This window comes from Ascaphus truei, chromosome 8, assembly GCF_040206685.1.
Source record: "Ascaphus truei isolate aAscTru1 chromosome 8, aAscTru1.hap1, whole genome shotgun sequence".
In the NCBI taxonomy this organism is placed as follows: Eukaryota; Metazoa; Chordata; class Amphibia; order Anura; family Ascaphidae; genus Ascaphus; species Ascaphus truei.
This window is the reverse complement of record NC_134490.1, coordinates 70,985,076-71,007,639: the sequence shown is the minus strand read 5'-3', so window position 1 is coordinate 71,007,639 and position 22,564 is coordinate 70,985,076. Positions and strand designations below refer to the sequence as shown.

Genomic DNA, 22,564 nt, shown 5'->3' with positions numbered 1-22,564 from the left:
ACCGGAATCATCCAAAAAAAAGAGAGAATTAGGAGGAAAGTGCGTTTGCCATAAAAGGGTTTAATAGTCACGGAAGGAAAAAGGGCAAGGCATTACCCTACCAACATGTTTCATGCTACACAGAGCACTTTATCAAGGCATACACATCCCATCATCATTAACATATTCAAAAGGTTAAAAAATAATTGGCTTACCAATTCTGAAGCATGTCTAGGAGCCACCCCATGATCTGGCTGATGAAACTCTGGTGTGGGGTCAACTAACCGCGTGAACAAAGAGATGAATATCATACCACTGTTTATTACACCAGGGGAGCACAAACTTTTTTCCCTGCGCCCCCCTCCCGGCAGTTCCCCTCTCTCCGAGCCCCCTGCCCCCTTACCTTTGCTCTGGCGGCGGCGTCATGACGTCACGTTACCATGGCGACGCGTGTAAGAAACAGCCTGGGGCCAAGGTAAGTGAGATTTACAGAGCCCTTCGACGCTCCCCCGGCACTTAATCTAAGTGCCTAAGGGGAGCACGCGGGGCCTCAGTAAACCCCCGCCCCGCGCCCCCAGTTTGCGCACCGCTGTCACAACAGAGCAGACAAGCTAGGGTAGTACGATCCATCATTGCCAAACACTGGGATACATTGAAATTGGATAAATGACTAACATCATTGGTACAGATGGGACCTAAATTTGTATTTAAGAAAGCCAGATCTTTGGCAACCTTCTTGTCTCCAAGTCTCTACAGTTCGCAATCCAGTTATGGTGGGATTCCCAAAAGAGGGTACCATAAATGTGGATGTTGCATCATGTGCTATTATGCATTGCTTCATTGTATCCTTTGGTTCAGTTACTGTTGCGACATATGCTACTTTAAATGCTGAATAAGTATAGGAATCTTCTTATAAATTCAATGTATCTATCAGCATGGATTGTTATAGGTTTGAAGAAATAACATTGGTATAGTGAGCGATAAGATACTGTACAAGGATGATCAATGTATGTGTTTTTAATCATTGTAGATTTTATATGTGTTTTATTATATTCTTTGTACATATCTCTTGCTATTGGACCGCACTCTGGCTACCTTAGTTATCCCTATTGGTACCTCCGCAGATTGACAGAAATCAGGTAATCAGCCAGAACAGGGGCGGGGAAGGTGTTTCTAGGTAGTCAGGGAGGTGCCTATATAAGGGGTTACTTCCGAACACCTTGTCACTCTTTGATAAAGTGCCGTTGAGGCAGGAAATGCGTCAGAGGACTACCATCTGTTTGTATGTGGCTTGGCTTTATGCCAAATAAATACTTCATTTTTACCTGCCTCCAGCCTGGCTTTTTCTGCAGTGCTCAACCTTACACAGTTTTTCCTATAGCACAGGGGTGTGCAAACTTCCTGAGCTGTGCCCCCCTGCCTGGCAGGCGCAGCGTTCACGCCCCCCCCCCCCCCTCTCTCTGCAAGGACCCGGCTTCAAATGACGCTGCGGGTCATGTGACGTCACATGACCCTGCCGCGTTATTGGATGTGCTTTGCCATGGCGACGTGTCACATGACGCCACGTTGCCACGGCGACGCGTTGATGAAAAGCCATCAGAGAGCAGGTAAGGGCGTCACAGAGGCCTCACGGCTGCCCCGGCATTTAATTTAAATACTGTGGGGAAGAGCGCGGGGCCCTGTAACCACCGGGGCCCCCCATGAAATTCTCACGTCCCCCAGTTTGAGCACCCTTGATCTAGCACATGACCATGTGTATAACTCTGATTGGTCAGCGAAACCTACTCAATCAACCTGCTTCCAAACTAACCTGACAACCGGTTATATGGAAGACCTGGTACTGTAGGTACTAATGCATGGCCCTATTGTGCTCACACAGCTGTTTACAGGTACTCTGAAATGTAGTTTCTCACATAAATGAGGGAGGAAGATCGTTTCCTTATGGATTAGATGCTTTTAAAAAACAGTTTCTTTGTAGATTTTACACCTAGATGTAAATGAAACTGATTTCCTGAGGGTCACAAAAGCAACTGTCCCTTCCAAAGACAATCACTGAATTTATATATATATACAGTGTTCGACAAACCTATACATTTGCTCGCCCCGGGTTGATTTGTCAACCACTGTGTGTGTATATATATATATATATATATATATATATATATATATATATATATATTTACACGCACATTTAGGTCAGACAAGTTACAATATTGAAATCAGTTTATACTGAAGATACAGACTTATATTTCTACAACAGGGAAATAATCGTGACAGTAAGTCATAGTAAAATCTGGTGCTTCTGCAGTGCCCGGCTGGCTGTAACAGAAGTTAGGTATGATTTAAACCACACATTAAATAAGTTATAATATGTTATTCCCAGAATCCCTGGCGGCAGCGGAAGCATTCTATGCTAGGAGATAATGGGGAAAGCAGAGTTGCAGACCTGTCTGAGATGTGTGAAAGGGCTCACAAGTGGTACGATTTAAATAACATATTGTATTTCCCGGCATTATTCCCTCTCCTCTTCACTCCCAGCAAAAGCTCTATTTCAGGGCACGTTATTGGAAGATAATGCAGTGTTACGCTAAGATAACGCAGCATTAACCCTCTGCTAATGAGATGTAGTATGGCTGTTGTTTTTGCGTATACGTAACTCAGGGAACATAACATCTGATCTGGTTTTAGATATTGGTGCGTCATTTGCCTTAATTTAGCTTCGGTTAATTAACCCGCTCCCCTGCTCCTTCAGATAAAACATGACTGTTTTATTGCATTTATTTTGTCTCTCTTGCACATTTTTAGATTTAACGTTCTGAAATTTAAACAGCCATCTTGTTTGCCCTGGAGGAGCAGAGACCTGTGTAATTTCACCAGTATCTCAGGAACCAGCTGGCCCCTGGCACTAAACCACATTATTTTCAGCTCCCGTTTCCAATGCTGATAAAAAAAATAATAATAAAAAAAAAGAGCAGGATTGCCGCTTTAACTAGGCCCTGGTCAAAAGTCAAGTATGTGTTGTATATTCCATGAGGCTTTACAGCTTATCTCCACAGTACAGATTAACGGGTTCTCTGAGAAGCCTGTAGCACCCTCGCTCAGCCCAATAGGGAAAAGCAAGTATATGGTGGTGGGTAGGTGCTAACAGGGTAATAAGCAAATATGTATACAAAACAATACAGCAAATGAAAAGAATCACTTGTGAGCACATTCACATGTCTCAGACAGGTCTGCAACCCTACTTTTCATCATTATCTTTTAGCATACAGCGCTTCCACTGCAGCAAGGGGTTCTGGGAAATGACATGTAAATGACAAAGAAAACCCTAAAGTATTGCACACTACACAATCAATCAAGTAGCCATTTTACCTGATTGTGTAGTGTGCAACACTTTAGGGGTTTCTTTGTTCTTTTCTGCTGATCTGCATATATATTAAATAAAAACTAAATCCTAAATTATGAAACTGCCCTTGATAATGATAAAGGTGTTACATGAGAGAGGGAAACCTCTGTAGCTTCCTCTTATTGTCCGAGGCCATAAGTTCCAAAGACAATTTCAGGTTTTGCCCGATGGCAGTGTGATCGGCCCTTTGGAACACAATAAACCAGACCCCGAGGGAGCAATTCTTTAAACCGTGAGTGGCGATTCAGCACTACCGCATGAAACGACCATTGACTTAAATATTAGATTCCATATGGTAGGGCCAAATTAGCACTGTTCCACTTTAGTGATTTACCCCATTGTCTGAAATTTTAAGACTAAAATCTGCCCCCATATTATGCAATGAATGTTGGCTTTTTCATATGCATAAGTAACTGTTCGTGTCCCATCTAGTATCCAGTTTCAAAGATAATATATAGTTTCATATTTCCACACCAACATTCTGGCTTTTATTGCTTTTGACAATTTTTGTAGACCATATAAGTAAACTATATCAGCAGAGTCCACCCGACAAAGTGGCAAGCTCCAATTACAACATGTAGCCAACGTTCTTGCACCCGTGAAATGATTGCGCGTTGAGTTCTGGAGGTAACTCCCACTGATTTGACTGGACGTTAACACCAGATCGGGCACACCAGGGGTTCTCAACTCCAGTCCTCAAAACCCACCAACAGGTCAGGTTTTTAGGATATCCCTGCATCAGCACAGGTGGCTCAGTCTTGGACTGAGCCACTGATTGAGACCACTGTGCTGAAGCAGGCTCTTCAACTAAGCCACTGATTGAGCCGCGTGGTGGTGGGGGGGTGGGGTGGGGGGGGTGGGGTGGGGGGTGGGTGGGGGGGGTGGTGGGGGGTGGGGGGGTGGGGTGGGGGGGTGGGGTGGGGGGGTGGGGTGGGGGGTGGGGGGGGTGGGGTGGGGGGTGGGGGGGGTGGGGGGGGTGGGGTGGGGGGGGGGGGTGGGGGGGGGGGGGGGGGGGGGGGGAGGGGGGGTTGGGCACTGCAGTTAAGAACCCCTGGGGTATGCTAACCTGTACAGCTCTTGAATAACATGTCCCATAATCCTTCACCTGCAGCTAAAAGCAGGCGGAGGGTGGCCCTGAATTGAATAATTGACTGAAGCGCTAGTATACACAGTAGACTATTAAGGTTGATCTGATCTGTCACATTTTATCAGACATTTTCAGTAGATCTATTCCCAAACCGTGCATGGTAAAATGTTGATGTGCTACTTTAGGGTGCAGCTGCTAAATGGGGAAATCCATGTAGCAGACAAAAATACTTTTTAAACAATGTATAGACGTAGTAAGACGTAACGTCTTCGGTGCTGCAGACTAGCGCTGAGGGGTCCAATTCAGATGCATGGACACCGGAGCACAAATCGCAGCAGACACTGTCCCCAGCACTGCACTTCCGCTTTTTCGTCCGCACCGCTGGGGACAGCAAGTCTCACTACATCTGTATCGATGTTAGCGGCTTCCTTATTATCCCTAATGGTACATTTTTACAAATTTGCTTTTTGTTGTGTAATAATAAATCCACCGGGTCAGCTTAATTAGGATGTTATCTGGTAATTGAGGCTCTTTCCCCCTTAAGCTCTTTAAACAAATTGTGCGGCCATCAGTTGTCGAACACAAGATCAAAGAGAGACACGCTGGGTGAACAATCTTACTGCAAGAAAGAGATTAGGTGAAGATTATATAAACACTCCGAAGCATTTGGTTACTATTGCGACATCAAACACACAATTATTTTTAAATAATGTTTAATCTGTATAAAATGTATAAAAATGATCTGTATAAATCGCCTGCATTTAACCTATACAACTTGCCACTGCCATTTTTTTTTCACTTTGATCCTAGGAGAGACTTCCTTCTACTCTGTAAATAACGGATCAGGGAAGTTTTGCAAGGACAGGAGAGATAGATAAATATACATAGTGGTTTTTTTTTCTGTATCCACACTTTTTTCATACGGCTACTGTAAGCCAGGGGAGCGCAAACTGGGGGGGAACAAGATTTTTTTTTTTTAGGGGGGACGCCGATTTATGGGAGCAGAGCTGCAGCAGCAGAGGTGGGCGGTGGGAGAAGATGATGGAAGCTCGCCAGAGCGGAGCAGGGTGCCAAAGGAGTTGGACGGCCGGGGAGAAGCACGACCCAGCGGTCTGACCCGGAAGTGTTCACTGACTTCCGGTGTCTGCCGCTGCTACAGTGCGCTCCTCCCCCGGAAGTTGTCCTCTGACAACTGGTCTGCTCTGGCGGGCCGCCGTCATCTCCCGCCTCTGCCACCGCCCCACTCCCGAGGTTCTCTACCGAAACCAGGTGTTAAGGGGGTGAGGAGGAGGAGGTGAGGAGCGGGGATATAAGATGAGGAAAAGAGGGGGATGAGGAGGAAAAGAGGGGGACGAGAGGGAAGAGGAGGGAAGGGAGGGAAGAGGAGGGAAGGGTGGGGATGAGAGAAAAAAGAATTGCTGTCAATATCATACTACTACACTGATTTATTTTAAAAACCCATATAAAATGTCATGTTTTGTGGTTTTAACATTTTTCAAATATGCAAGTATTTTTACGTATTTGTATTCACATTTATATTGTATACTGATTTAATTGAAAAAAAAAATGTTTTATGTCATTTGAAGTACTTCAGGCAGAGGAGCCCGACTAATATCACGGATGGAAAGCAGTGTTCGACTTAAAAAGTTTGCGCACCCTTGGTGTAAGCTAGTAGCACAGTAGCCGTCTGCGCGCACAAGCGCATGAGCTCTTGCGAGGGGTGTTAATAGCTTCTCATTAAAAAAACACACATACACAATTTGGTATTCAAAATATAAAAGTTTTCAAAAGGATCCACTTCTATGCTGCATATGCCTCACGTGGCTGCTCTGTTCTCCAACAGAACGTTCCAACGAAATCTTCAAAATGACAAAACGACACACCGCACCAGAAATGAATGATAATATGTGTAATATTAAACACACAACAAATACATGAACTTACATTTAACAAAATAAAAGTGAGATCCACTGAGTCCAAGTGAGAGCTGGAAGTCCAATGGTGTTAATCTGCAAGGACCTGGTGCACCAAGCCCCTGGACTGCCTGCTCGCAGCACCTGACTCTCGTTGGAAGTTACACAAGAAAAACAGCTAATCAGCTGATCCTCTGCTAGCGTCTCAGCTGTAGAGTCGCACCAAGCTCACCAACCGGTTAGTAAAGCAACACTGTAACAGCTTCACAGCTTAGCCAGTCCCCAGTTAATAGCGAGTGTAGTGTCTCTTACTAACAGCTGCGAAGGGGGCTAGCACACAGCTGACCAGCAAAACAGCTGAAGCGACGCCTTGCATTATGACATATAGAAACGTAGTGATGACCTCAACGCGTTTCGCTCGCACGTGTGTCTTTAGGTCCCCCCCATGACTCCAGAGGATACCATTGGTTGGTTCCTCTTTATCATCATTTCACACTTATTTTTTTCCTGCAACAAATAGTGCATTTTTCTGGACTATTTGTTTTTTACGTTTGGTACAGTAGATCATTGCATTGTATTTTTGCTGTTGAGCAGTGGTTTATTATATAGTCCTGTAGTGGCTATCAGCCTCTCTCCCACCATAGCCACAATATGACATGTTAGTTCATCTTTATTTACAACACATTTTTCACTTATAATATTTTTAAACATCTAAAAGTAACATCAATTATATTAATACATACCTATTTCTATATACATACATACACAGCTGAACCCTGTTATAACGCGGTCCACCAGATCTGACCGCATTATAACAGGGATTGCGATTTTTTTTTAAATGGCTACCGCGATCACAGATTTCGCGTCCGCCGGAGGGGGAGAGCTGGGATAACTCTCCCAGCTCTCCCTGAGCCCGGCGTCGCAGTGGCAGCCCACAGCACTTACCCGCAGCTGATCTATGTGCTATGCAGAGTCTGCGAGAGGGGGAGGGGTGGTGGATCTCACGCAGCCCGTGTCGGGATGTCAGCTGTCTGTGTGTGTGCCCGGTCAAGAACCAGCTCCCCCACAGCGGAGGTACAGTGTGTGTGTCCCAGCCATGAACCAGCTAGGTTGTGGGCCCCAGGAGGCAGCCACTAGTGTCAGTCAGTATTTCTAGCATAATTATCCAGCTGCAGTATTCTGAACTAAGTGGGTGTATTCTCTTCCCCCCCCCCCCCCCCCCGCGCCTCTACGGAGTGATGCTATTCACTGTACTCAGCTCCAATTCCTAAGAGGTTTGTGTATTTACACTGCTAAAAAAGGGGGTTCTACATGGACTTCTATTTTATGGTCCATGACTATATATCTGCAACAAATGTGCACCATTGTCCCAGAGTCTAGCTCGCACAAAAATACAGTGAGAGACTTGACTCTTACTAGGGTACATAGTATCATCTGTTAAATGCTAGACTACATGTCTGACAATTGATTTGTTCTGAGCTCTATTACATAGGGCATAGAATAATATATAACTCTGAGTGTTATGCATTCAGCTTTATTTTTGCTGTAAGCGTTTTGAACCTTTAACATTATTTAGGCCGATACATAGCCACAATGAGTCCCTTAGCGTCTCATAGGTTTTAACTTTATTCTTTTGAGTCCTGAGTTTTGGATTATTTTCAACACAATAATTATTATCAATAAATGTAATTAAAATCAGTAGAGGTAGAGTGCTTACTATAGGATTTCTTTTCTTGTTTTTTTTATTTTTTATTTATTTATTTATTTTCAAAGATTTTTTTATTGGGTAGTTACATGATTACAAACATACAAATATTGAATTTACATCCCAATACAGTATAACATTTTCTTTCTTTTCTGGAAGAAGGGCAGGACAAGGTGCCCATAAGGTGGGGCTTCCCCGAGAGAGGGAAACTAAGACAAGAAGAAAAGTGGGGGAGGGGGAGGGTAACAGAGCGGGAGGGTGGAAGGGGGGGGAGGGGAGGGGACGTTTTCCCCAAGTGGGCACCTCAATTTGCTGAGTATAAGTTCCTATATCGTGAACCCTCAACTGGGTGGAGGGGGGGAAGCGGTGATGGAATTATCCTATAAAATCAGCCATGGTTCCCATACCTTGTAAAATGGGTTAGTTTTTTGTTTTAGGTAGGCTGTGCGTTTTTCCATCTACATCACCTCATTAATTCTCTTTTTAATCATACCCTTAGTAGGGGGGGTTACCTTCTTCCAAGAGGCCGCAATTTCACATCTCGCCGCAGTAAGAATAAAGGAGATTAATTTCCTTACTGGTCGGCCGATTTCCTCAGTCGGTCTCCCAAGCAGGTAGGTCAGTGGATCAATGGGTAGCTCGAGGGTCGTGACCTCTTATTAAATTTTGGACCATAGTCCAGTATCTCTTAATTTCTGGACATGACCACCAGATGTGTGCCATGTCCCCCCTTTGACCACAGCCTCTCCAGCAAAGATCTGATGCCAGAGGGTAGATTTGTCGCAGTCTCACTGGAGTTAAATACCAGTAGAAGAGTATCTTATAGATATTCTCCTTTGTGGTAGTACATATGGACGTCGCGGAGGCTGCTTCCCATATTTCTTTCCAGTCTTCCTCCTCAAAGGATATGTTCAGGTCCGCGGCCCATTTAAGCATGTAATCATGCTCTAGTGGGCCTTCTCTTGTTCCTAACATCGAATAGATTTCTGATATAAGTCCCTTTTGGTCCGCGTCGGGTTTACATAGTCTCTCAAATTTAGTGAGTGAGGGGAACTCCGGGTTTGGGGATATTTTTTGAATAAAGCGTCTGACTTGGAGGTATTTAAACATGTCCAAATCCGGCATCCCGTACTTAGCCTGCAGATCCTGAAAGCTCAGGAGCTTTCCCAGGAATAATACGTCAGCCACTGTCTTAATCCCTTTCACCTTAAATTGGTCAAATTGCCTCGATCTACAACCAGGGGGGAATGTGGGGTTGTCGAATATTGGTGTAATCTGCGTGCCAGGGGAAGAGAGCTTATATTTGAGCTTGGTTTTTAGCCAGATCCCCCAGGTATGTCTTGTCGTCCCTAATTTAAATTTTTGTGGGGGCATATCTCCTCTGTTCATACTCCACAGGCACGCTGGCAGAGAAGGCACTTCGGCATAATGTGTCTCTATTTTGAGCCAGCACCGTTGGGTTGGGTCCGAATTCCAAAGTGCGGCTTGTTTTAGTTGGGCAGCCTGGTAATACTTATGGATGTCCGGGACTCCCATGCCCCCCCTCCCTCGTGGTGACAATAGCACTGATCTTGCTACTCTGGGTCTTTTCCCTTGCCATGTGAAATGGAACATCCTGTTTTGGATGTTTTTGATTTCTGAGCCAGGGACATGGACCGGGAGAGTTTGGAAGAAATATAGCAATCTGGGGAGTATATGCATTTTTATAGATATCACTCTCCCGATCCACGATATCTGATAACCTTCCCATTTGCTCAAATCCTTTTTGATTTTATCAAAGAGCGCTGGGTAGTTATACTGATACAGTGATTGGTAATCCCTCGATACATTCACTCCCAGGTATTTGTTGTATGAGGGGCTCCATTTATATGCAAAATTTTAATGCGGGTTATACAAGCGGGTCCACGGAGCTCCACGCGTACCCGACCATTCCTGGTGACGTCACCGGAAGCCTCTCTTTCTGTTCTTGTTTGTGTATTGCTATGCTTATTCCCTTAGCAACCCTTTACTAAGTGAACATATTAGGCTGAGCAACTCCCACCCTCCTTGGCGCTATGTATACATGTACATACACTCATGTATAGTCGTGTGTATGCATATCATTATTTGCATGTGTATACATACGTGAGAGTGAGTGCGAGTGTGAGTTTGCCCCCCCTCCACCCCCCCCCCAAAAAAAAGTTACATGTAAAAAAAAAATATTTTAAACAGGAGCCACACTCAGACCGCGTTATAAGCGGATCGCACTATAACGGGGTTGAGCTGTACTCTGCATTACTACAAATGGAAGAACAATGGCCACATACAGTATTATTTTCCTTGGAGTTATCAAGTAAAAAAGACCAATTAATCAAAAAGATTACTCAAAGAGAATGGAAACATTTTATTTAAAGGTAAAAAATTGCACTTTACATTTCAAAAAACAAAAAATTGTTTATCTGTGAAACTGAGCCACTACAGGCATCTTGTATGCCAACAGTCAAATAACAACAAATCTGCCCGTAAACATTTTACATTTTGTAATTTGTCATTATAAATTAATTTTTTTGTCAGTGCCCTTCATATCCATGTCGATTTGTAATTATAATTCCAAAGTTTACTGATCTTCAAAATCTTCTTCAGTCCTATTGTAGTGAAGTAATTTGTCATCCAACCCAAAGCTCTCTATTAACTGAGTAAGAGACAGTTTTCCATTCTCTGTTGATAAAGCCGATTGGAGTTCATAGAGCAAAAGTTGACTACCTTTCCTCCATTTTTCTATCAAAGACTGTACCTCTGTCAAGTTGTTCTACATAAGAAAGAAAATATACAATTGTAGTATTAGAAAAGATTGGAAAAATAATAAGATATTGATATTAAAAAAAAAATTGGGGTAACTCAAAACTGTAACCAGTGGAAGAATAAAGATGAAAATTCAGACTCCTCCCATAAGTGCATATCTACTGTAGAACATGTTGATCTAAAGCAATACATTACTCCACCTAACTAGTCTAGTGATATAAAGAAGAACAAGTTAAACACCTTGCACTGTCAGTGTATGTATGGATATTTTTATTTATACTGTATAGCGTCCACAGTATACTTACTGCTTTACAAAAGAGACAATACAGTACAGGGAACTATAATACAATAAGTGCAACAAACAAAAGTGCTATGTTGGGAGACAGAGACAGCAGGTGGAGGAATAAGTGCAGTAGATGGCAGTGCTTGGCCACAATGGTTGGTAGGAGCGACTGTGGGTGTGGGACAGTAGTCATTAGTCTATGCTATTGAAAATGCTTAATTTAAGAGGCGAGTTTTAAGGTTTGACTTATACTGTAGGTGGGGAGAGAAGGTGCTTGGCATATACAGGTAAACCCCGTTATAGCGCGACCCGTTATAACGCGGTTTTCACGTGGCTCCCGTTTTTTGATTTTTAAAACTGCTCACTGCACACACTGCTCACTGCACACACTGCACAGTGCTCACTGCGCACACTCACTGCGCACACTCACTGCACACACTCTCACTGCGCACACACCTCACTGCACACTGCGCACAGTGCTCACTGCACACACTCTCACTGCACACACTCTCAATGCACACACTCTCAATGCACACACTCTCACTGCACACACTCTCACTGCACACACTCACTGCACACACTCTCACTGCTCACTGCACAGTGCTCACACTCACTGCGCACAGTGCTCACTGCGCACACTCTCACTGCGCACACTCTCACTGCGCACACTCTCACTGCGCACACACACTCACTGCGCACACACACTCACTGCGCACACACACTGACTGCGCACACACACTCACTGCGCACACACACTCACTGCGCACACTCACTCACTGCGCACACACACACTGCACACACACTCACTGCGCACACACACTCACTGCGCACGCACACTCACTGCGCACGCACACTCACTGCGCACACACACTCACTGCGCACACACACACTGCACACACACCTCACTGCACACTGCGCACAGCGCTCACTGCGCACAGCGCTCACTGCACACACTCTCACTGCACACACTCTCACTGCACACACTCTCACTGCACACACTCTCACTGCACACACTCTCACTGCACACACTCTCACTGCACACACTCTCACTGCTCACTGCACACACTGCTCACTGCACACACTGCTCACTGCACACACTGCTCACTGCACACACTGCTCACTGCACACACTGCTCACTGCACACACTGCTCACTGCTCACTGCGCACACTCTCAGTGCGCACACTCTCAGTGCGCACACTGCACACACCACACTGCACACTGCACACACTCTCACTGCACACAGCGCTCACTGCGCAGTGCTCACTGCGCACAGTGCTCACTGCGCACACTCTCACTGCGCACACTCACTGCGCACACTCTCACTGCGCACACTGCAAACACTCTCACTGCACGCACTCTCACTGCACGCACTCTCACTGCACACACTCTCACTGCACACACTGCTCACTGCACACACACACCCACACACACATATACACCCATACACACACACACCCACATACACACACACACATACACACACCCAGCTTCTCTCTCACTCTACACAGACGGGGGGGTCGGAACAGAGGAAAGGCCGCGACCAGCACCACCACCCGCTCCCCCCCCTCCTCCCGCACAGGCAGCCGGAGCGCCGGGGACAGCGGTGGGGAGAAGAAACCCCCCGCTACCACCTCCATGCAGGCAGCGGGAGCACCGGGCACGTGGGGGGAATCAGAGGTAAGCTGGAACCCGAGGGACATCCCCGCTCCCATCTCCTGCCCCGCGGGCTGACACGCGGTGACAGTGGGAAGCGGGGACCGGAGGGACATCCCCGCTCCCATCTCCTGCCCCACGGGCTGTCACGCGGTGACAGGGGGAAGCGGGAACCCGAGGGACATCCCCGCTCCCATCTCCTGCCCCGCGGGCTGACACGCGGTGACAGTGGGAAGCGGGGACCGGAGGGACATCCCCGCTCCCATCTCCTGCCCCACGGGCTGTCACGCGGTGACAGGGGGAAGTGGGAACCCGAGGGACATCCCCGCTCCCATCTCCTGCCCCGCGGGGTGAAAGGTGCCGCGGGGGGGGGAGGGTGATGATGCGCCGATGCTGCCGGGGGGTGGCGGTTTTGGCCGGGGGGGAAAGGAACTCAGGCCTTTGGGAAACACTGTTCTAACTAATTTTTTTGTGGCGGCCATTTTGTTTTCGCGCGACCCCGTTACTAACGCGGTGGTCTCGGGGTGGACCCCGAGGACCGCGTTATAACGGGGTTTACCTGTACCAAGTGTGAGGGAGTTCCACAGGTAAGGAGCAGTGAGGGAATAGGGTTTGAGGCGAGAGACAGCAGCAGAGGTGAAAAGGGTGCAAAGTACACAGTTATGGGTAGAGCGCAGGAGACGAGCAGGGGGATCAAAGCTGATATTTAGGGAGGAGCAGGAGAGGAGAGACTTGAAGGTCAGGGGGAGAACTTTGTAGGTAATCCAAAACTTGATGGGAAGCCAGGAGAGGGATTTAAGGAGGAGATGAGAAGAGACTGTTTTGGGAGAAAGTAAAATTATTCTAGCAATTTAGAATTTTAGATAGATTGCAAAAGAGAAAGTTGTGAGGCAGGGAAGCCTGTTAGCAGTATTTTACAATAATCTAGATGGGAGAGGATATGGGCATGCATTAACGTTTATGCAGTAGACTAAGAGGAAAGGGTGAAATGTTACAGAGGAAGAAGCAACACATTTTAGCCATGCTGTGAATGGAGAAGGAAAGGGAGAAGTCAAATGTCACTCTTAGGCAAGGTGCTTTGGTGACATGATAGATGGTAATACTGTACAATTTACTGTGATGGAAAAAGGGGATATTAGGTCAAATTTGTGGGGAAATATGACGAGCTCAGTTTTACACATATTAAGTTTAAGGCAACGGAGAATCATCAACGAGGATATAGCCAGACGGTGGGAGTGAATGGATATATCTGCATATCATCTGCATAGAGCTGATACCCAAGGGCAAGAGAGTTGATGAGGCCACCAAGTGATAGTATATAGAAAAAGAAAAGGAGAGATCCCAGCACAGAGCCTGATGTACAGCAACAGACAGATCAACAGGAGACTAAGACCTGTTGGCAACACAAACCGAAAATGTGCAATGTGAGACATATGATGAGTGCCACGTGAGACCAGGACAATTACACCAGGGATCAGTACACTAGACCAGGGGAGCGCAAACTTTTTTTGCTGCGCTCCCCATGCCTGCTCTCCTCCGTCGTGCGCCCCCCTCCTTACCTCGCGCAGGGTCGTGTGACGACACATGACCTGCGGCATAATTTGACGTCACGTTACCAAGGCAAACGTGACGTCACATGAAACTGCGTTGCCATGGTCACGTGCCCTGAAGCCGGCTGAATCCCGGTAAGTAGAAGTTGCAGAGGCCTTGCGCGGTCCTCCGGCATTTAATTTAAATTAAGCCACTCCCCTTATCTCGCCCAGGATCTCCTTTCTGTGGAGATTGAATACTGGTATACCCATTCTCCACACAAAGGACCACACATTTAAACCATTAAGCATACGATTAACCCGTTTCCCGAAGTGCTGGAACCAGGCTAAAAAATATCATATAAGCCCAATGTGGGCACAGTATACATATACAGGATGGGTACCATGAACTGTGTGTACACAAATACATTACATTATTGACAGGTAGGGGTAATGGCAGGCTTAACCTTTATTAAAAGCAGCCAAATCTACCCCCACCGTCTTAATGAGAACCAGGATAGAGCTTGGTTACGGATACCAATAGAATTTAGAATGTGAAGAGTGTGATCAACATCAACCTTATCGAAGACAACAGAGAGATTAGTAAGATAAGTATGGAAATATGACCATGGGATTTTGCTTCATGTAGATCATTGGCTACTTTAGTCAGCACAGTCTCTGTTGAGAGTACTATACGAAAGCCAGATTGCAAAGGATCCAAGAGGGCATGGGAATTAAGAAACTTGATCATACGGTGTGATACCAATACAAACTATAATAGCAAATCTTCATAAACATCAGATCCATGAGGATAAAGTGCTGCTCAAGTAAGATTGATGTATATTTCTACATAAGTATCACATGGATACACAAATAGTTGGGGTGCATCTTTAAATAAATCCTAAAAAAATAAATATGTGCATCTTTAAAATTAGTTGCACCCTCTGCTTGCTGAAAGAAATCAAATATTTATATATTTAAAAAAAAAAAAAACACGTCTGCACCCCCGTTTTAATAATAATGGTTTGTTCTTGTATAGCGCTGCTAGTTTTACGTAGCGCTTTACAGAGACATTTTGCAGACACAGTACCTGCCCGTAGAGCTTACAATCTATGTTTTTGGTGCCTGAGGCACAGGGAGATAAGGTGCCCAAGATCACAAGGAGCTGACATCGGGAATTGAACTGGGTTCCCCTGTGTCTTTACATCAGTGTCTTTACTCACTGTGCCGCTCCTTCTCCCTCCATCTTTAAGAGATGTATTATCAAGAGGTCTAATGGCATCAGTTTAAGAGCAAGCGTGCCTTGACAGAAGATATGAAAGAGTGACGCGGTGTGTCATGCCTTTATCGATTGTAAAGTACTATTTTTTTTAATTGTTGCTTTGGTTAATAACATATATAGTAACATTATTCTAGTCACCACGACTAATCAAATTCACAATTATAATGCTTACCTTAGATCTGTACAATTTAACCATTTTCAATCTCCTCAAAATGTCTTCCTTCTCGTCGATATGCTTCAGCAACCTCCTCTTTTCCTGTAACATCTCCTGATGATTCCCATCCTTAGACGTGCTTGGTGGGGACACTTCTAATGAAGTTCTGACTTCTGATTTGCAAGTGTGTCTAACATTGAGAGGAGTTCTCGACTGTGTTGTCCCCACCGCACTTTCCCCGGAGTCTTCATGGCGTGCTGGTAAGTTATCAGTGGAATTGTTTGCAGAACTGCCCCTTTCGTCACAATCAATTTTAAGGCGTTTGGCCACAGAGAATCCAGCTCCAAAAGATCTTCGGGTTTTTCGTAGCCGTTCCTGAAGTGTTGCGCTCATGGGCTGCAGAGAAAGGAAGGGGTTAACCAAAGAAAAATCAACTTTTTGGCAGAATGTGTAAACAAAAATCTAGGAGAAAAAATTCCAGCACTCGATAAATTAAAACACATGGAATAAAGAAAAAAATGTATTAGTCAAAAAAACAAAAACAATATCGCAAGGGCAGTGTACGGGAGAAAAGTCCACAGAAAAAGTTCATCCACACTTACCCAGAAAAACAAAACAGAGCACCGGGGGGGGTAAGACAGGGAGCAGACTAGAGACCTAAATCACGAGGGGGAACACAAATTGTTTTTTGACTAATATTATTACATGTGTTTTCATATACTGTACTTAGAGTACTGGAACTTTTTCTTCCATTAACCTTTTATCCTCCGGCTTTGATGGCCAAAAGTAATGGCACTCCAGTACCGCTAGTGCTATCCCACTTTAACCACTGGTTCTAACTAGTGCAATGAAACTATTGACGCTTGCTCATTTTGTAGTGGCATAGCGGGCTCACCACTTTGATGGAGCGGTCAGCCCAAACCAAATGGAAGTGCAGCCCCCTCCCCTTCCATGAACCCATCCATGTCCTGGGTATGTCATGTGATCGCTTTAGTAGTGGTCACATGACACGGACGTAGCAGAGATTCGGGGGCACTCTGGCATTGTAAAGGTTGTTAAATACATATATTTTTTTAAATGCAAAGCACAGTGCCACTACTTTATGACACTTCGAGCACTGGTTAGACCAATTGGTAGGCCCAATTAAAATTTCATTTTGATGTCTTAGGGCAGGGGTACGCAAACTGGGCGGCGCAAGATTTTTTGGCGGGGGCGCGGTGGTTACACAGGTCCCATGCTCTTCAGCGCGTGGCCTGTGTAACTCACTTACCTGAATTGAGCCTGCTTCAGGCCACGTGTCGCCATGCCAACTCTGCGTCAAAAGACACCGCGGAGTCATGCGACGTGACCCGGGGCGTCACTTGACGCCCGTCGCCATGGCAATGCGGCGTGACACCGCGTTAAAGGGAAGGGGGAGCGGAGGCAGGGGGCGCAGCGCAGGAAGTTTGCGCACCCATGTCTTAGGAAACAAAAAAATATGTTTTGATTTTAAATAATCATAAGAAGAAATAGTTTAAGCAAACGCTCTGCGGTCAATGGTTACTGCCACCAATATGATCAAGAAATTGACACATTTGTACAATTAAATATTTAACCAATGATTTCTGTATTTTTATGTTGTGTTTACTGTAAAATGAAACAAACTACGATCAAGCAGCAGCCCCACATAACGTGCTTTTTTTAAAGTAATTTCTTTCCCAAATGGGAACCCGAGGGTCCACCAGACCACATTACTTTCAGATCTAAGGACCCCCCATATCCTGAGAAAAATCACTTGTGGAGATACCAGTGTGCTGCCATCTCTCTGAGGGAAATCATGTCTGTCTAATCTCACGGGTCCCTTCGGCCAATAGGAAGCTTTGTATTGGGTGGCAGAGTAAATGTCAAGCAAGACCACCAGTAACAAGGGTGGGAACCCTGGCGCCCCCGTGGCCAGAAAATCTTGGGAGTTAGACACACACACATTTTCAAGTTTTGTTATAGGCTTACCTACATTTTATCTGGGTAGGTTATAGCAACATCCAATCATTTATCATTTTATCTACTTCTAGAAAATAGAACTTTGTATAAATATATTTTGATTCATGCTTCTGCAACGTAGGAGAGTGGGCAGAATTTGTGGCATCACTATTTTCTTGTGCAACCACAGTGACTAAGTGTTGAGGCATCTAGATACAAGTTATATTTGATAAAAGTACATTCTGAGAATTCCCTGGGTGAATCACTTTTTTTCTTTCACAGAATGCCTCATTACACAGATTCTCTGGAAGTATTACAGATAAAAGAATGTTTCATATTTGTGCGTCTGGTTGCACTTTGACAGGACCCCCAGGGAGACGTTTATTCTTAAATATATTGATTAAAGAGGCACTCCTGGCGCCACTTGGAGTGTGTTTAAAAAAAAATAGGTTTCAAGTAGGGGTCTCTGCAGCTGAACCGCTTAAATTTTAGCTCAGGGGACCCCCTGCTTCCCAAAATATTTACCTCGAAAGGTGGTGCCGGTAGCAGGCCAGACCGGGCTATTGATATGGCGGCTTTAAATGTCCCACATTCTGCAGGTCAATAGGAAGCCATGATGTCATCCCTTGTGACTTCCCATTGAACGCAGGACATTTAAACTGCGCAAAGATACCGACACCCCCTTCCGAGGTAAGTATCTCGGGAAGCAGGGGGGCCCCAGAGCTGAAATCTATGGAAATCCAAAGACCCCCTGCTTCAAACCTATTGAGAAATAAAAAAAAGCGTTGCCAGGAGTGCTCCTTAAAGACCGCTATTCCTATCAAAGACTAGCCCTTTGTTTTAGGGTGTATAAATGTTCTTTAATAAACAGTAACTTCACACACAAGAATTGTTTTATGTACTTTTTTACTAGAAAGAAAACATAACGATATCTCAGAAACCAAGGGGTCTTTCGGAGTTCTGAGGTCTATGCCAGTTAATGTAATTAGTCGGTTAATTTGGGGGAATTATTGCTTTGCAAATCACTTACAAAAGATTACTGTCCACCATACAGAATAAGTGCTACTGCCACTTTTAAGTAAAGGGCCTATAGAACAAGTTTAGGCATCAGAGATCATCATTCATCCTGAGCCTTACAGGTTAACATGAGTGCTATATTTAACAAATGAAGCTTGCAAGGGCGACATCATTTTCTGCTAAGGATTATAGTTTTGCGATCTGGAAGGGAGTGCAGCATTAAATACAATTTCAGCATGATGTACCTTTTCTACATTCTGTATGCAGGAAAATGAATAAAATCTGTACAGCTCAGTTTGAAAAAGACAATTTGGGCCATTCAAAATGTGCAACATTATGTATCTTTCAACTGCAAAATGAGGCAGTTGGATTAATCCTATGTTCGCGGAGCACTTTGAAGCAACGGAGAGAAGCCGGGGGAAGTGACGTCACGGAGTCGACGGCGCGACGAAGAGGAAGAGCAGAACACACCGCGAGGTTGACCGGCCGCACGCATCCCCACTGCAGGGAGGTGGTGAGAACATCTGATGCACCGCAACCTTTGATTATATCCATTGCGCTTTTTTTTTTATAGCACTATTGTAAGTGTTCATTTTATCCATTGTCATAAAGCTGTGTTTATCATATTGATCTGCACTATTAGTTCTTTCTCTCTCTCGAGTGCTACCACCTGTTAGAGGCACTGACTGGCACATTGAGAAGCTTACCACATCTACATATCCTCAACTCATTCCAGTGCCTGTTTTCATTTGGAATCCTGTAAGTAGGATACCCATAGAGCCAAGTTATCGCTTTATTTCTATATTGCTGTACCATCTACACTTAATAGTTGTTTTTTTTCCATTCTCTTGCGGCCGATATGCTCCCCCTGGATTACAAGAATTACATGTGATGTAAAAGGGGGAAGCATCATTAAGACCTTTGTAAAATCAGGGCTAAAATTTTACATTTAATTCTAGAGCAGGGCTCTTCAACTGGTGGCCCTTGGGTACTGCTTCTACTAATTTCATAGAAGTTGCTTAGTCAGCTAATTCCAATTTTTCACTCTGAAACACACTTGCAAGTTAAGGTAATGTAAACATATATTTTATTATTTTCAAGTCTTTAAATATAAGTCTAAAAAGTATCTAAAACAATGAGCTTCTAATTAAAAATGTGTTCTGATCTTGAGGCTATGGGAAACCAGTGTGGGGATTTGTTTTAATCTAATTAGACATTTACTTTATCAAGTAATCCATTATTAAGGATGTTGAGGATCCAGTGTAATATGTTTTGAAATGCACTACTTACCTGTTTAAACGCTATATTGTGTTGAGAGTCTGGTGAACCAAAATTAATCTGAGGATTATATAAAGCAGGCTCTGTTGAAGGGGTTTCCATGTTGACAATAAGAATTTTCTACAAAAAAACAAAAAGGTTAGAGTTTAAATGTAATGAAATATAACCTGATTAAATTGGTATAAAGAATGACATATTATATGTCTGCTTTATAACTAATTTACTATATTTTTACTGTATATTGGAAGTAATCACACACCAAAAGCAATCATTTGACTTTGAATACTGATCGCTCCTGTTTCCCTATTTATGTAAGAGAAACGAGGGCCAAAATCTTTGATTTATGAAGCCTTTGTATTTTTCAACATCATAATAGGGCTGGATTCCCGTCAATATTAAACATGAAGGGCATTTTATGATCAGATTAAGCCTGGGATGTTTCAACATTTTGCAAACGCTGCATTTCAATTGCCATGGACGTAACCGCTGGAAATATAAACTTCTTTCTACGGGGAACGTTTCCAAAGTGTAAACATAAGGCTCACTAACCCTTTCAGTGCTGGGAGCGGGGGGTCAGCAACGCATTAGTGTGTGTGTGGTGTGCGCGTGCGCGCGCTGCTGCTCACTGACGTGTGTGCGCGCGCTGCTGCTGCTCACTGACCGATCTGTCCTGAGGTGATGTTGCTGCCAAGCAGTACAAGCATTCATGTTACCGGAGTCACACGCGGCTGTCACTCCCATAACACCACACATACAACCCGTCACTGCTCACCAAGGCAACCACTGACGTCACGACCCCTGATGGCGCACAGGGAGAACAAGTGGGAGGAGCACGTCTCCTAGCGTCAGAAGCTGCGCGCTCGACCTCTACTGGCTGGGGGGTGTCACTGCAGCCCCATATCCACTGCCATGCAAGGTCAGAGACGAGTGGTGGGTGGTAGTGTTGCTGGAGCTGCAGATAGGTCTGCTAGATATGTTGAATTCCATGACTAAGGTATATGACACTGAGGTAACGAGCATCATTTGTTATTTAAAACCCTAAGAACATTATATGAAGTTAAATGTGACACTTCTCCATTTCTTAATACTACAAATACCACAAGTAGTGGAGATTGGGTCAAAATAATAAGCACGTGTGTTCAGGCTCCGTGGAAGACCTTACTGGTTGGATCTATAGTGGTGACAAACATACATTTCTATTTTCGTGAATCTTTCAAGCATAAGTCGGGACTGGGGACTGGGGATTGGGGTAGTACAACAAAAATCACATTGTCAAAAGTAAAATCAGGGACATCAGAGTGGTATAAATACACACAGACCAAAAGCATCAGATGGCACAACAATAGCCCAGATTTATTTGTAAGCTCCCTAAAGTGTGCTCAGCTTTAGTGCTGTCTAATAAATATGGACCAAAAAAGTGTCATCCATGACTTTTGAGTTCTTTTTCATGCTAATTGTGCTGGGTGCCTGTAACTTGCATCAACAGCTGTACTCGTTCAGTAAATATATACAGTACTGCACTTTATCACACTTCCTATGAAACGACCACCCTCCAGTATCCACTATGGTCTCTTGGACTGTTGTTCCTCTCACCCACGTTAATGCTTCCTTCTGGTATCTCGTGTATACGCAAACTCCAGGTTGTCTCTAATGGTGTATATATTTAATCTACAACACTAGTGTCTAGAGGGAATATTTGCATTTTCTTTTGCTGGGGTCCTCAGCACTGCTGTTCTGTGCGGCCCGGAAGCGTAGGTGTAAGTGTTCTGTACCCACATCGTGGTACAAAAAGATACGTGGATAACTCATGCCACAGAATATACGCAAGGGACACGCCATCACAAAGAGCACGTTTGGAAACATTGTTGGGCCTGTTTAAAAGACAAAACTAGGCCAAGTAACTACTCTAGACCAGGGGTGGCCAACTCCAGTACTCAAGGGCCAGGGCCACCAACAGGTCTGGTTTTCAGAATAACCCTGTTTCAGCACGTGGCACAGCACGGCTCAGTCATTATGACTGAGCCACCTGTGCTGAAGCAGTGATATCCTGAAAACCTGACCTGTTGGTGACTCTTGAGGACTGGAGTTGGCCACCCCTGCTCTAGAGCCTCTATCACTGCATTATGGCGCAGGAGGCAAATAATAAGAGTCCTGCTGTGAGCAACTGCCAATCACAAGATATTAATAGGTGATAAAAGAGAAGAAAACTGAAACCATCGTAGATAGTACAAGATATGAATATACCCCGTATCTGGTGCTCTAGGGTCAAAAATTCCACATTACTGTTGGAACTACGATCATTCACCCAGTAGCACATGCACGCTGCCTAGGGGTCACACTCGACTCCTCTCTCACATTGAAAACATAGCTAAAACCTGTCGCTTTTTCCTCCGCAATATGATACGCCCTTTCCTCTATTACTCTACTGCTAAAACTCTGACTCAGGCTCTCATTCTCTCCCGTCTCGATTACTGTAACCTCCTGCTGTCCGGCCTTCCTACCTCTCACCTGTCTCCCCTACAATCTATCCTAAACGCTGC

General features: G+C 44.7%; 1 protein-coding gene across 4 annotated transcripts; it reads right to left on the bottom strand.

Moving 5' to 3' along the window:
• Window positions 1–10,450: 10,450 nt before the first annotated feature.
• Window positions 10,451–20,845, bottom strand: SFR1 (SWI5 dependent homologous recombination repair protein 1). 4 transcript variants are annotated; one of them, XM_075612548.1, is made up of 4 exons: window positions 20,797–20,845; window positions 20,037–20,144; window positions 15,789–16,166; window positions 10,451–10,875 (listed from the first exon to the last, which is right to left on the bottom strand). In XM_075612548.1, the coding sequence occupies exons 2-4, from the start codon at window positions 20,124–20,126 to the stop codon at window positions 10,684–10,686; spliced, it is 660 nt and encodes a 219-aa protein (XP_075468663.1). In that variant the 5' UTR covers window positions 20,127–20,144; window positions 20,797–20,845; the 3' UTR covers window positions 10,451–10,683. The 4 variants fall into 4 exon arrangements, with proteins under 4 accessions (XP_075468663.1, XP_075468661.1, XP_075468662.1 ...); XM_075612546.1 differs by having other exon boundaries at window positions 20,686–20,823; XM_075612547.1 differs by lacking the exon at window positions 20,797–20,845 and adding an exon at window positions 20,574–20,676.
• Window positions 20,846–22,564: the final 1,719 nt, after the last annotated feature.

Excerpts from the sequence above, each read along its gene's own strand:
- SFR1 (XM_075612548.1), bottom strand. The coding sequence starts at position 20,126 with ATGGAAACCCCTTCAACAGAGCCTGCTTTATATAATCCTCAGATTAAT. Across the intron at positions 16,167-20,036 it reads ACAATATAGCGTTTAAACAG|CCCATGAGCGCAACACTTCA; the intron begins GTAAGTAGTGCA and ends CTTTCTCTGCAG. Across the intron at positions 10,876-15,788 it reads TTAAATTGTACAGATCTAAG|AACAACTTGACAGAGGTACA; the intron begins GTAAGCATTATA and ends TTTCTTATGTAG.